The 14,614-nt window shown below is 42.6% G+C and overlaps 1 protein-coding gene across 1 annotated transcript in view; it reads left to right on the top strand.

The window, feature by feature from the left end:
• MROH2B (maestro heat like repeat family member 2B) overlaps nucleotides 1–10,121 on the top strand; it is a 104,126-nt gene extending 94,005 nt beyond the window's left edge. The window contains exons 38-42 of the mRNA XM_075542646.1: nucleotides 5,019–5,174; nucleotides 5,517–5,651; nucleotides 6,583–6,685; nucleotides 9,478–9,543; nucleotides 10,015–10,121. Of these exons, the coding sequence (XP_075398761.1) occupies nucleotides 5,019–5,174; nucleotides 5,517–5,651; nucleotides 6,583–6,685; nucleotides 9,478–9,543; nucleotides 10,015–10,121 (567 nt within the window). The remainder of the gene's footprint in view (nucleotides 1–5,018; nucleotides 5,175–5,516; nucleotides 5,652–6,582; nucleotides 6,686–9,477; nucleotides 9,544–10,014) is intronic.
• Nucleotides 10,122–14,614: the final 4,493 nt, after the last annotated feature.

Below are 14,614 nucleotides of genomic sequence, written 5' to 3'. Positions count from 1 at the left end.
TAGATGGCTGTCAGGGGAAGTAAGTTACTTCCAGTTGCTCTTTCCAGGGCATCCTTCATGCTCATTAAGCTTTTATTGTATTACCAATTGGCCTGTTAGTCTCCAGACTAAGAAGTCTTCATTTCCCTCATTACTCCTCATAAACTTAATTTTTCTGCCCTTTAAATATTTTACAGGCAAGTGATTGATTTGGACTTCTAAATTAAGGCTCAGTAGTTTTGAAAGGAATATAAAAAAATTACCACTCAATTCTAACCATTTTAAAAATGTATTCACCCAATAGCTTGTTCTGTTTCTGTTTTTTGTCCCTTTCTTCCTGAGTAGCAAATCATTAACCATTTGACTCTAGATTGTTGCTTATGCTATTAGCCCTTGAGTGGCACAAGAACTTCATTCTCAGCTACTAACTAAACTGTTGGCACCTTGATCACACCAAGTGACCTAGTGATCTACTTGCACCTAGATTACAACCAAGAAAACAATGCGGAGACAGTTCCACTCTATAGCACCTTGACCACTGTGAGCTGGAATTGACTTGAAGGCGAGTCAATACTCAGGGTTTGCATTTTTTTTTTCCTTCCTTCCCTCCTTCCTTTCAATGGGCCAGTCTAAATCTGGTCTTTGGAAGGCACTTTCTGCTTATTTCCAACCACACATTCCAATTTATCAATATCATTTTTTCAATCATTTTATTGGGGGCTCATACATTTCTTATCACAATCCATACATGCATCCATTGTGTCAAGCACATATGAACATTTGTTGCCATCATCATTCTCAAAATATGTGCCTTCTACTTGAGCCCTTAATATTGGCAGCTCATTTTCCCCCTCCCTCTTCACTCCCCCCTACCTCATGAACCCTTCATCATTCATAAATTATTATTATTTTGTCATATATTACACTGTCCAACTTATCCCCCCACACTCTTCTCTGCTCTCCATTCCCCAGGGAGGAAGCTATACGTAGATCCTTGTAATCAGTTCCCCCTTTCTACCCCACATTCCCTCCACCTTCCAGGCATCACCACTTTCACCACTGATCCTGAAGGATTCATCTGTCCTAGATTCCCTGTGTTTCTAGTTGCTATCTGTACCTATGTACACCCTCTAGTCTAACCAGATTTGTAAGGTAGAATTGGGATCATGATAGTGAAGGGGAGGAAACATTTAAGAACTAGAAGAAAGTTATATGTTTCATCGTTGCTACCCTGCACTCTGACTGGCTCATCTCCTCCCCACAGCCCGTCAGTAAGGGGGTGTCCAGTTGCCTACCGATGGGCTTTGAGTCTCCACTCTGCACTCCCCCACATTTACAATGATATGATTTTTTGTTCTTTGATGCTTGATACCTGATCCTTTCGACAGCTTGTGGTCACACAGGCAGGTGTGCTTCTTCCATGTGGGCTTTGTTGTTTCTGAACTAGATGACCACTTGTTTATCTTCAAGCCTTTAAGATCCCAGACACTATATCTTTTGATAGCCAGACACCATCAGCTTTCTTCACCACCTTTCCTTATGCGCACATTTGTCTTCAATGATCATATCAGGAAGGTGGGCACCCACTGATAGGATTTTTAGTTCTTTGATGTCTGATAACTGGTCTCTTCTACACCTTGTGGTCAGACAGGCTAGTATGCTTCTTCCATATGGGTTTTGATGCTTCTCAGCTAGATGGCCACTTGTTTACCTTCAAGCCTTTAAGACTCCAGATGCTACATATTTGATAGCCGGCCACCATTAGTTTTCTTCAACGCATTTGCTTACGCACACATTTTTGCTTCAGCAGTCATGCCAGGAAGGTGTGCAACCTGGAATGCCAATTTAATAGAACAAAGTGTTCTTGCATTGAGTAAGTGCTGGAGTGGAGACCCAATGTCATCTGCTGCCTTAATACTAAACCTATAAATATATGCACATAGATCTGTTTCCCTATATGCTTATATAAATATATTTACATATGTACATTCAAGCCTTTAGACTTTTATAAATATCCTTTGTCACCTAGTTCTTTCTTCTATTTCCTTTTACTTTCCTCTTGTCCCACTATCATACTCAGCCTTCATTTGTGTTTCAGTAATTTCTCTCGGTTACATTGCACTTGCTGAATCCCTACCAGGCCTCTCACACCCTCCTTGCCACTTATTTTGGATCACTTGTTGCTCCCCTGTTCATGGGTTGCTCAGCACCACCTCCTTACTCCAGCCTCTCCCTCTCTCATGTCCCCCAGAATCATTGGCCCCATTGTTTTCTCCTCCAGGCTATTCATCCAGTCTATCTTGTCTAGAGATATCTGTAGAGATAATAATATGCATCAAAAATCAAGCCATAGCAAGATAGGCGATGAGTGAGAACACAGCGATGACAGCAAAAAAGGAAACCAATTACCCATAGAAGAATACATTAATTAAAAGAAATAAATTTTAAAAGAAAGAAAAACCTGTAAATAGATCAAGGTCTGATTTTTTATCTCTAGGCGAGTCCTTCAGTCAGGTCCGATGGGGTACCAGAGTCTGTCCTTTGTATTCTCTCAGGGGCTCCCTGCTCTGCTCCCACAGTTGCTCTGCCACATGCTTTTAGTGGTTTGCCTCGGTGTCACAGGGTCCGTCTGGGCCAGTCCCGACACTGAGTCTCCAGTGTTGTCCCCCATCGGGCCCTGGGCCAGCAAGGGACGGCATAGTGGGATCAGCCATATTGTCCACTCTGTCCATTGGCTGTTCAGAGCAGGGATATTGTCCTCCAGGCCTGGTGGGTCAGGATGTGCTCCACTCTCTCTTCCTCCCCCTTCATTTGCTCCCATTTGCTCTGATCAGACATGCCCCTACTCCCCTAGCTGCAGCTTCAATGCCGTCCTCTCAAGTAAATTCTTCTGGGGTAAGGGGCAGTTGTTCACTTAGCTGTTATGGGGCTGAGCCCTCAGGCCCCTCCACTGGCTCCCCACTCCTTGCCAGCACACTGCATTCATCTGGCACTGGCTTTATATCTGGTCCCTCTTCCCTGAGGAGCCACAAACAATCCCCTCCCCTTGGGTGAGTCAGTGCCCTATTCCCCTATCACACATCTTTTTTTTCCCTTTCCGCTTTCCTCCCTCCACCCCCATTTTAGTTGGCTACCATATGTACCCCTGGATTTGGTCTGGCCCCTGCCATACTACCTGGACCTCACCCCTGGGGTGTTTGTATACAGTAGGTTTTTCCCTGTGCCCCTTTAGCATTTACCTTTCTGTTCTCTCTTTTTATATATATGTAAACTTACCTCAGCGGAATCATGTTGTACTTGCCCTTTTGTGCTTGGCTTACTTCACTTAGCATAATTTCCTCCAGTTCTTCCCATGCTGCGATATGCTTCATGCATTCATCGCTGCTTTTTAGCGATGCGTAGTACTCCATTGTATGTATGTAGCATGGCTTTTTAATCTATTCGGCTGTTGATGGAAATTTGGGTTGTTTCCAACTCCTTGTGATTGTGAACTGTGCCGCAATGAACATGGGAGCACTGATATCTGACCATGGTTTGTTTATTGCCTCTTCTGGGTATATGCCCAGTAGAGGGATTGTTGGGTCGTATGGTAACTCAATTTCCATCTGTTTGAGAAATCGCCAAGTTGATTTCCATAGAGGCTGTACATACCTGCAGGTCCACCAGCAGTGGATGAGAGCTCCTATCTCACCACAGCCCCTCCAACACGTGTTGCTTTCTGATTTTTTGAATTGGGCTATCTTTGAGGGTGTCAGGTGGTATCTCATAGTTGTTTTGATTTACATTTCTCTTATGGCCAATGATCAGGAACATTTTCTCATATGTTTATTGGCTATTTGGATTTCAGACTCTGAAACTTCTGTTCAGGTTCTTTGCCCACCTCCTCAGTGGGCAATTAGTTTTTCTCTTATTGAAAGCTTGCAAAGTATTGTAGATTTTAGTAATAAGGCCTTTGTCTGGTGTGTCATTGCTAAAGATGTTGTCCAAGTCCATGGACTCTCTTATTACTCTCTTGGTGAATTCTTTCAATGTACACAGGTGTCTTTTCTTCAGTATATCCCACTTGTCTATTTGTGACTCCTCTGTATTTGTGTCCTTCCCTATTTCCGATAGCCTATGTATTCCCTGTGCCAAGGTTCTCAGGTTTGTCCCAATTCCCTCATTGATGGCCCTAATAGTTTGGGGTTTTATCTCAAGGTCTGTGATCCACCTTGAGTTTATTCTTGTGCTTGGAGTGAGGAAAGGGTCTTGCTTCATTTTTCTGCAGGTACATAATCCATTTTTTCCAGCACCATTTAATGAAGATGGCATCTTCTTCCCATTTAATTTGGGGGGGTGGGTATCAAAAATCAGTTGCCTGTATGCTGATGTTTTTATCTCTGAGTCTTCAGTTCTTTCCCATTGGTCTGAATATCTGTCATTATGCCAGTACCACACTGTATTGACTACTGTGGTCTTATAGTACAGGCTAAAGTCAGGTAGAGCAAGCCCTCCTATTTTGTCCTCCTTCTTGAGGAGTTCTCTGCTAATTCCGGGCTTCTTCCCCTTCCATGTGAAGTTGGTAATCTGTTTTTCCAATTATTTGAAGAAGGATGGTGGTATTCGTATTGGGATAGCAATCAATATTGTTTTTTATTGGGGGAAAAAAACCCTCATGCCAGCGAGTCAATTTTTACTTATAACAACCCAATAGAAGAGGATAGAATGCCCCAATGCATTTGTGAGGCTGTAAATCTTGACAGGAGAAGAAAGCTTCGTTTTTCTCAGCTGGTGGTTTCAAACCGCTAACCTTGTGGTTAGTAGGCCAACTACACCACCAGAACTCTCAAACCCTAGGCACTTGATTCTTTAAATTTGGACTAGTTGGGATAAAGCTTCTCAAAAAGGAAGTGGAGTGTTCATTACAGTATGTAGCAGAGTGCCCTCATGCCACAGTACCTGCATTGCTTTGATGAACTCAGGCAAGAGGGAGTGGGGCCAGGTGGGCTGGCGTGGCCAGGGAGGGCACGCTTTCCCACACATCGCATCTGCTATCACAGGAGCAAGATGATGTGAGGCTGACTGCCATCTGCTTATTTGAGAACCTGGCATCACTAACTGGAAGAAGGTGGAGGATTTTTTATGTTGAAGAAATAAAAAAGAGCATGATTTCATTCCTTCTCCACCTCTGGGATCCCAATCCCAAGATTGGAACTGTAAGTGGCCCCCTGTGGACGCCTGCCTCTTCTTTTTCCTATAGCTGCGAAGCCCTGATGAGATGAGCTGAAAGACTAAATCCGAGTTAACCACTCTGACGTGAACTTGAAAACGGTTTCTCCAACCGTGGCCTCTCTCTGGCCATCTCTTTCTGGTCTTGCTCATCCATTCTTGAATCTGAGAAGATGCCAAGAGTGGTCAGAAGGTCTTTCAGTCTACTGACTCTTACTGCTTCCGTTTCCCAGTACTAGTTAGCATTTTTCTCTCCCTGAAAGGGTTTCCCAGCATCATGCACGGACATCCCCACACACTAAAAAACAAACAAAACCTCTGTTTCCTAGGCTTGCCGTGATGTCTTGATTGTCTGCATTCCTTTTCTGGGCCTTCAAGAACTCTGTGGAGTACTAGACCACCTCCTGGATGGCCAGGATCTACCAAGGGTCAGGGACTTCTATCGGCAATTCTGTGTGAAGCTGGTGAGTGAAACAGATGCTGCCTCCAAAGAGAGGGCAGGAAGCGCTCGATCCACACAGCAGGGCAATCTGTGTAACAGGAACTCTCTGTCCAGGCTCAGAAGTCATATTCTGCCACTCTGTCTTCTGCTCCTTCCCCAAGTCCTGACTGAGATCTGTTCTAATAGAAGCCTGCAACTCAAAACTCGTGATTGGTTGCTTAAGCCCTGGTGCCTTACTCGTCAAAAAATTTAGGTCACTCATGAAATGAGGAATGCTCATAAGGTTCCTCCTGATAAAAGAATGCTCTGTTTCAAAGTCTCTATAGCAGTTGTTCTCAACCTGTGGGTCACGACCCCTTTGGGGTGCCAAACGACCCTTTCACAGGAGTCACCTAAGATGATCGGAAAGCACACATTTCTGATGGTCTTAGGAACCAAGACACTGTTCCTCTATCTATCACCAGGCAGGTCCGCCCACATGCAGATACGCCCACATATGAGTACCTGACATGATGACATCATCATACCAACTCCATCATATATACCCCATACAAATACAGGTGTAGGTGACAGGGTTGGCCTCATAATGTACTTAGGTGGACCAGTCACACATGTGTAGAGAGCAGCAGTATTGGAGGATAAAACAGCACTCATGAATTATAATTACTGGGTAAATGCTTTAATTAATGCTTTAATCACTATGCTTTAATTATGTTCAATTTGTAACCATGAAAATGCATGCTGCGTATCAGATATTTACATTATGATTCATAACAGTAGCCAAATTACAGTAGCAACGAAAATAATTTTATGCTTGGGGGGGGGGGTCACCACAACATGAGGAACAAAGGGTCACAGCATTAGGAAGGTTGAGAACCGCTGCTCTACAGGATGATTAATTTCATGAAGTGCCAATTTCCAGTTGCTCTCGTGGTAATACATATCTCTTCCAGGCAAAGAAAAACCAGGAAATCCTGTGGATCCTCCATACACACTCGTTCACTTTCTTCAGCAGCCACTGGGAGATGATCAGGAGTGCGGCCGTCAAGCTCACAGGTGAGGAACCGTCCCCACTGCCTACTCAGTCCTGGCCTCTCCTCACGACCCAGGTTGGTTTTGATTGGAAGCACCTCCACTTCAAACATTGGTCAAAGCAGAATCTAAGTTAAGGGGTGGCCAAAAGGAATCTATGTCTTGCAATCGCTTGCCTCAATGGAGCCTATTTTCTTGAGTGAAAAATATATGACTTTTTCTGACTTCCCAACACTCACTCGCCCCCAATCTGACCAAGTTCCTTCATGGGCTCTCCATGCTTGCCTCACCGTCTGTACGCCTCGACTCTGAGCCTGCTGCCCCTGCCCAGTTTCCTTCCTTCACCCCATCCCTTTGCATAACTCATACTCAATCTTCCAAAGCTAAGTCTAAGTGCAGAGTTTTACCAGCAACATTATATAAATGGGAGGCTTGCTGGTGAGGGGGTCAGTCAGCCTTAGTTCTACTATGTGATTTAGGATAATTCATTTTTACCTCTGTCAAATCTATTGAAGAGAAAAATAAGGTTGTCTCTGAGACTACTCCAATTTTGAAATTCTAATTCTTATCATAAAGTTTGTTGCGCCAAATCTGGGCCCTGTGAACGGTGCCACTTGTTTAGCCGCCTTTAAGAATAAGGCTTTTTCTTTCTTTTTAAAATAATTTTATTGGCATGTCAGTTACATATCATACAATTTAATCATTCAATCATATAATGGACAGTTTTTTCAGTCATCACCACAATCAACTTCAGAACATTTCTTCTTGTACCCATTGTTGTCAGCTCCCCATTGCCCCTAATCTTCCCTGCCATTCTCCTGGGAGAGTACGAATCCCGTTACTATCTCTATAGATTTACCTGTCCAGAAAAATCATGCAAAACACAAACAAGCAAAAAATTGACAATAATTATAATAAAAAAACAAAGAAACACCTCAATCAAACAGAAAGCAGAAGATATTAAAAGCTCAAGCAACTTTAATGTGAGTCAAAAGGGAGATCAAGCAATGAGGTGTTACGCTTTAACCTACCTGCATCTGCCATAATAGACCATACAATGCTCTCTGACAGCAAGTTTATTCATGTCCCTGCCCTGGGGCCAGAGGTGCCCTACGGGTGTGGACCCTACAAATGAAACTGGGACTTCCACTCTCATCCACAGCCTTTTGCAAACCAGGTGGTCAGAATTTAAGCTCTGATACCATCCCCTCCTTCAGATTTGGGTTTTGTTATCTAAAATCCTTGGATCACACAGACTTGTGTGCTTCTTCCATGTGGCTATAGCTGACTCGCTTTGATGGCTGCTTGCTTTAAGAGTGGGCAGCTTTAAAGAGTGAGTAGATTTCCTTGACATATTTGAACGGAATTACTGAGCAGAATTACTAAGACGTGTATGATGGGCAAACATAACTGTGGAATAGGAAAGGAAAATAATAATAAATGTAATAAAAATAAATATGCAGATTTAACAAGGAAACAGATTGACATTGGGCTTCTATTTAAATCTTCCCTCAGTAAAAGAACAGTTTGTTCTAATTGATGTATGTATGGATTGCTCAATTGATGTATGTATGGATTGTGATAAGAGTTGTATGAGCCCCAATAAAAAGATTTATTAATTTTAAAAATGCATGCAAAAAAATAAAGAAAGAAACCACCCCAGAGATCACATGATAGAATTTTTAAGACTAATGACTTCTTTATTAAAAATACTATTTTTTTCAACAACAAAAAAGAACAGTTTGTTCTAATAATGTGGCACAGTCTGATACTCACCTTCCCAACATAATCGCTGAAGACAAAATAGATGTATAAGCAGTATGGTGAAAGAAGCTGAGAGTGCCTGGCTATCAAAAAAGATATAGTGTCTGGGATTTTTAAGGCTTGTAATTAAACAAGTGGCCATCTAACAGGGAAGCAACAAAGCCCACATGGAAAAATCACACCAGCCTTTTTGATTATGAGGTGTCAGTGGGAAGAGGTATCTGAAGTTCAAAAACACGCAACCAACTTGATGTGGTATGGATGCAATGGAGACCCAAAACTCACCTGCCAGCTAATGACAGTCCCTCTCAGAAGGGTCACATGGAAGGATGATAAATCCAGGGTGCAATATGGCACTGATGAACCACATAATTATCTGCTAGTTCATTAACATTTCCTAACCCTTACTATTAAGGTGGTTATTTGTTTTACTTCATTAATTATTGTGAATATTCATTTGTACATTTAAGATTGTTTGGTACATGAAAGTCAAGATAGATAACCCAGCAGAAACAGTAATAGGAGTTTTGGTCCCTTGAGGGTATAGGAAGGGGGGTGGGGTACGGAGGGAAGGGGGAGCTGATAGCATTGATGATGGTTTGATTCCACTCAATGGAATTGAGAGACAGAATTGTATGTGAATGGATATATTGGATTGTGTAAGATATATCAATAATTCTATTTTTTTTTAAAGATAAGCCTTTAAGACCAGACTCCAAGCTCTACTCTGTAGATTGGGGATGTGTTATTGGATCATTTATTGTAAACTTTTTGAAGACAGGAATCATAGTATGTCTTACTCTACCTTGAACCATACTCTTGGTACCCTGAGAACAAGTGGCACCTCCTGGGAGGACATAGTTTAAGCTTTCCGAAGAACACCTTCAGTAAGGGAGTGACCACTTCCAGGCACCATGCCAATCGAGGTCATGCCCATATCACCGCTGGAGGAACTCATGACGTTTTCTCATCTTCGTGTTGTGGATGCACAGTCAGACCTGACCTACTTTACATGGACTCTTCCGATGCAACTTCCTCTCTTGTTTCTTTAGATTCCATCATTCTCAATTTGACCAGCCAATATGTGGAGTTATTAGACCAAGAACAGCTGACCACAAGTGAGTGCCAACGCTCATCCCTATCCAGTTTGGTGTTGTATTTTCAGGGAAAGAGAAACTATTGCTGCTACCAGTGCACGTTAACCCAGAAACTGAAAGTCTTGGTGCTTCATTGATTACTGTCTCTGCCCCTCACTGGACACAGAGAATTGTCCAGGGCCTAAAGTACCTCCCACCTCCATCTCTCTGCAGGCATCGTGACTTTCTAATTGTCTGTAAATCTACTGAGAACAAGACCAGGCCTTCTCATGTTCAAAGCTCAAAGGAGTTTCTCAACCAACCCGAAATGTTCTTTTGAGTGGGTGGGAGGGGAGTAAATGTGAACATCAGGGACTGAATGTCCCATGGGATGAACCTCAATAGGGAGCCATGCAGTATTATGTATGTAGGTTGGGGCTTGGCTAACGTTTCTCTTCCTGCTGGACACTGACTTTCCTCATTCAAAGAATTTTACTATTCTTTTCATTTCAGGGCTCCAGGCACTCCGGCAAGACCCTTGTATTAGTGTCCAGCGAGCAGCCGAAGCTGCTTTGCAGACCCTCCTGAGAAGGTGTAAAGAAATAAGCATCCCTCAGTAAACCATCAGGAAATAAACCACAAGGCTTTTTCTAAAATGTACCCTTGTCTTCATCCAAACCCTCTCAGACTCTGAGCATCTTGGAGAAAGAATTGACAGCAAGGATGGGGATCTTCAAAGGGCAACAGACTTATTTCCGGAAACTCCCAGATGGTTTCCATTAGCAAAATTGAACCCCGCCGTTTACTTTCATCCAGGAGAACCTGTGGTTGGAGTGGTAGCCATGACATGGCTTGCATAGGTCAGCCCTGGTCTTCACTAGTGATAGTCCAGCAGGAGTATTATAAGTAGGTGGCTTTAAAGAACAGAGCTTTATTTTCTCATAGGTCAAGAGGTAAATGTGAGTCTTAACCCGGAAGGATACCAGCTCTGGAGGAAGTTTCTCTCGGTGTTGATTCTCAGGGAAGGCCTTTGACTGACTTTCTGTAACCCTGTCATTCCATGGTTCCTTGGTGGTCCCCACAAGGCAACTGTCTTTAACCTCTCTGTGCTTGATTGCTTCTGTACCTAATCTGTTCCTTATTTACCTCAAAAGTGGTTAGGTTGAAGATATATCCTATACTGATATGGCCTCACTAAGAGAATAAAGAAACCTTTTCCCCAAAGGAAAGTAAAAGGAAATAAAGGAAAGACCCAAGAGGCAAAGTACATTTATAGAGGCCTAATTGCAGGCATGTATATATGTAAATATATAAAAATATATATAAAGAGAGGGGAATAGAACTATGCACTCATATCTATATGTTTAGAATTAAGGGAACAGATGGACATTGGACCTCTACTCAAATGCTCCCTAACACAAGAACACTTTGTTCTAACAATCTGGCACTCTGTGATGCACACCTTCCCGACGCACTTGCTGACGACAAAATGAGTACATAAGCAAATGTGGTGAAGAAAGTTGATGGTGCCCAGCTATCATCGCATCTGGGGTCTTAAAGGCTTGGATATAAAAGAGAAACCATCTAGCTGAGAAGCAACAAATTCCACCTGGAAGAAGCACACCAGCCTGTGTGATCATGTCAAAGGGATCAGGTATCAGGCATCTAAGATCCAGAACAAAATCATTCCCAAGGTGAATGAGGGAGGGAGGGAGAGAGGGAGGGGGGAAATGGAATGGAAACCCAATGCCCATCTGTAGACAATTGGATATTGCCTCACAGAGGGGTCACAGGAAAGACATGAGCCAGTGATGGTGCAGTATAGCACCGATGAAACACACAACTTCCCTCTAGTTTTTGGTGCTTCCTTCCCCCCACTATCATAACCTCAATTCTACCTTACAAGTTGAATTAGTCCAGAACATGCACACTGCTACAGATAACAGGCGGAAACACAGAATCCGGGATAGATAAAACCCTCAGGGCCAATGAGAGTTGACATACCAGGAGGATTAGGGTGGTGGGGAGAAAGAGGAAATCTGTCATAAGGATCAATCTATAACCCCCTCCCAGGGGAGCAAATAACAGAAAAGTGGGTGAGGGGTGACGAAGGACAATGTAAGATATGAAAATAATAATCTATAACTTGTCAAGTGTTCATTAGGAAGGGAGGACTGGGGGTGGAGGGCTGATATCAGGGGCTCAAGTGGGAAGAGAATGCTTTGAAAATGATGATGGCAGCATATGTGCAAATGTGCTTAACACACTGGATGAATGGATGGATTGTGATGAGATGTAAGCACCCCCAATAAAAGAAAACTTGTCCCCAAATAGGATTACATCCACAGAGATACACGTTAGCATTTACAACATATTGGGGGTGGGGTAGGCGGTGGGGGGAACCCAATTTAATCCACAACTTTATATGTTACACATTCTATCTTGAGAAGCTTAAATTTCAACAGAGATGATAAGTGGCCAGAGCATGAAATAATTCTGCTGCCACTGAAAAGAAGGCTGATGCTGGCTTTCCTTTCCACCAAGATCCTTGTCAGCATTACTACACACACACTTCTCTTTCTGGAATATACTCTTACGGTGAACGTGACCTCTCTTTCTTCTCCCACGTTGCAATGTGTGTGTCATCACTCTACCAGGTACTTTCCTATGAAAGGCCACTCAGACATTCTACTCACTTTTCCAATGTCCTTCCCAGAGCAATCCTCCCTGAAATTCTGTGCGTGTTCACACAGGCACACATGCATGTGTATGTACATACATGCTTGTATTTCATCCCTCTGTTTCACAACAGTTCACTTTTTTTAACAAAGCCTGCTTAAAAGGTGACATGCAAAATGATGTTTATAAAATATATCCAATACAGATTCCAACACCCAATGCTTGGTTACCACCATCATGGTCTCTTTATCTTGCATGAGCAGCATTATTAAAGTGGGGTAGACCTTCCCAATGTCCCTGAAGATCACTATCACTTATATTCTAATCTCTTCATACCCAAGTTCTATGGGAGAAAAGTTTATTTCTACAAAGCCTTCAGAGTGTGGAGCCAGTTCCCCTGATGAGCCAAATGATTCTTCGCTTCTGGCTTTCATTTCGCTTCATAATGTCCCCTCCCACATCGAATAGGCCTAGCTTGTGCAGTGAGGCAGGAGAGGTGGTGGTGCAGTGGTTAAGCATTTGGCTGCTAACCACCAGTCACTCCCTGAGAGAAAGAGTAGTCTGTTCCATGAAGAGCTCAGCCGAGAAAACGTGATGGGGAAATTCTGCTCTATCCCAGAGTGTTGCTACAAATGGACACCACATGGACAATACACAATAACAAGGAACCAATAGAAAATTGCAGAAATAGTCAGGTGCGACTTCCAAGATGCGGTCAGAAAAGGTACCGTGCCCTCTCGAATCACTCACTCGTGGAAAGCCATCTGCCCAGTTGTGAGGATACGTGAGCAGCCCCAACGGACAGAGCTACGTGGGACAACAAGGATGGAGTCTGCTGCTAAGTGACGGTGTGAACTTGGTAGCCATGTAAGCGAACTATTGAGGAAATCAAACCCTGAGCACCAGTTAGGTCTCGAGGGAACTGAAGCCTCAGTTGACCCCTGGGCTGTAACCTACAGTTGAAAGATCAAATGTAGGAGTCCAGTTAAATTTGGATTTCAGATGATGGTGTATGTTTTACTGTGTTCCAGTGCCTGCATATGCCAAAACATGTATCTGAAATTCAAATGTAATTTGGCATCTTATGTTTTTATTGGCTAAGTCTGGCAGTCTATGATAATCTAATGAAATTTCCTGAGCCGTAACCATCCAGCTGAGATGCTCCCAAAGTGTTGAACCTTACAAATATAATAAATCTTTGTTGTTTTAAACCATCGTGTTGAGCTAATTTGTTATAGGTCACTTGGTAGCTATTACACAGAAGGAAGTGATCCCAGCAAATTACTGTTGTCTAATGCCTGTATGATTGAGGTAAACTCTTAATGAGTGCAACTATTCCCAAGTATAACGCATATGAAGCCGAGCAAGAAAACAAAGGTAAGAGAGATGAGTTTAGTTGACTACTTGGACAAGTTATAATAGGTCTATTTCTTTAAACAGTAGAATTTTCTGAGGTAACAGAAAGGTTCTATATCTACACTGCTCAGGTATAGAGTCTCGTTAGACACAAAAAAGCACTTCAAGTAAGGCTAATGCAACTGAAAAATTCCATATTTAATTTTAATTAATTTCCATTTTAATATCTGGATTTGGTTAGTTATCTACCAAATTGCACAGATTGTGTCAAGTCACAGGAAAGCTGTAGCATGTCCACAGCATTTGCATAAATTCACGGAGACAGGAGTTTGTCTGATAATGTATGATATAGGTGTATCCCCACCACCACTCCTACCATGTAGGAAGGAACTTTCTCATGAATCAATTGACAGATATAAGGAGAACGGTCACATGAAACACACATCACCACTGGACCTTTACAGACGGAGTCAACCTGATAAGAATTTTTTAAAACTTTTTATCATACTCGAGCTCTTAACACTTACTGATCATTGTGCTATAATTGCCACATGTGTAAGGTTGGCTATCAGTCTCTACTCAAGTTGCTCACGTGTTGTATAAATTTCAACTACATCTTAAGTTCTATAAAGAAGCAAGTCCATGAAGCTTTTTAAATGTATAAATAGAAGGTTATATCAAGGTAGTGGCTCACACAGTTATATAGTTGGGCAAATATTCCAAGTCTGTGTGTCAATTGTCAGGCTGGACAGTGTGATCACGAGGTGCAGAAGGGATCAGTTATCGGGCATCAAAGAATAAAAAATCATATCATTGTGTGCTTTCCTCCCCAATATGATCACTGAAGACAAATGGGTGCATAAGAAAATTGGAAGAAAGCTGACGGTACCCGGCTATCAAAAGATAGAGTACCTGGGGTCTTAAACGCTTGAAGGTAAACAAGCAGCCGTCTAGCTGAGAAGCAACAAAGCCCAGATGGAAGACACACACCAGCCTGTATGATCATGAGGTGTCGAAAGCATGAGGTATCAGGCATCAAAGAACAAAAAATGTCATTGTGAATAAGGGGGAGTGCAGA

Source organism: Tenrec ecaudatus, chromosome 2 (genome assembly GCF_050624435.1).
Source record: "Tenrec ecaudatus isolate mTenEca1 chromosome 2, mTenEca1.hap1, whole genome shotgun sequence".
Lineage (NCBI taxonomy): Eukaryota > Metazoa > Chordata > Mammalia > Afrosoricida > Tenrecidae > Tenrec > Tenrec ecaudatus.
The sequence above is the reverse complement of the archived record's forward strand: the minus strand, read 5'-3'. Positions and strand labels throughout refer to the sequence as shown.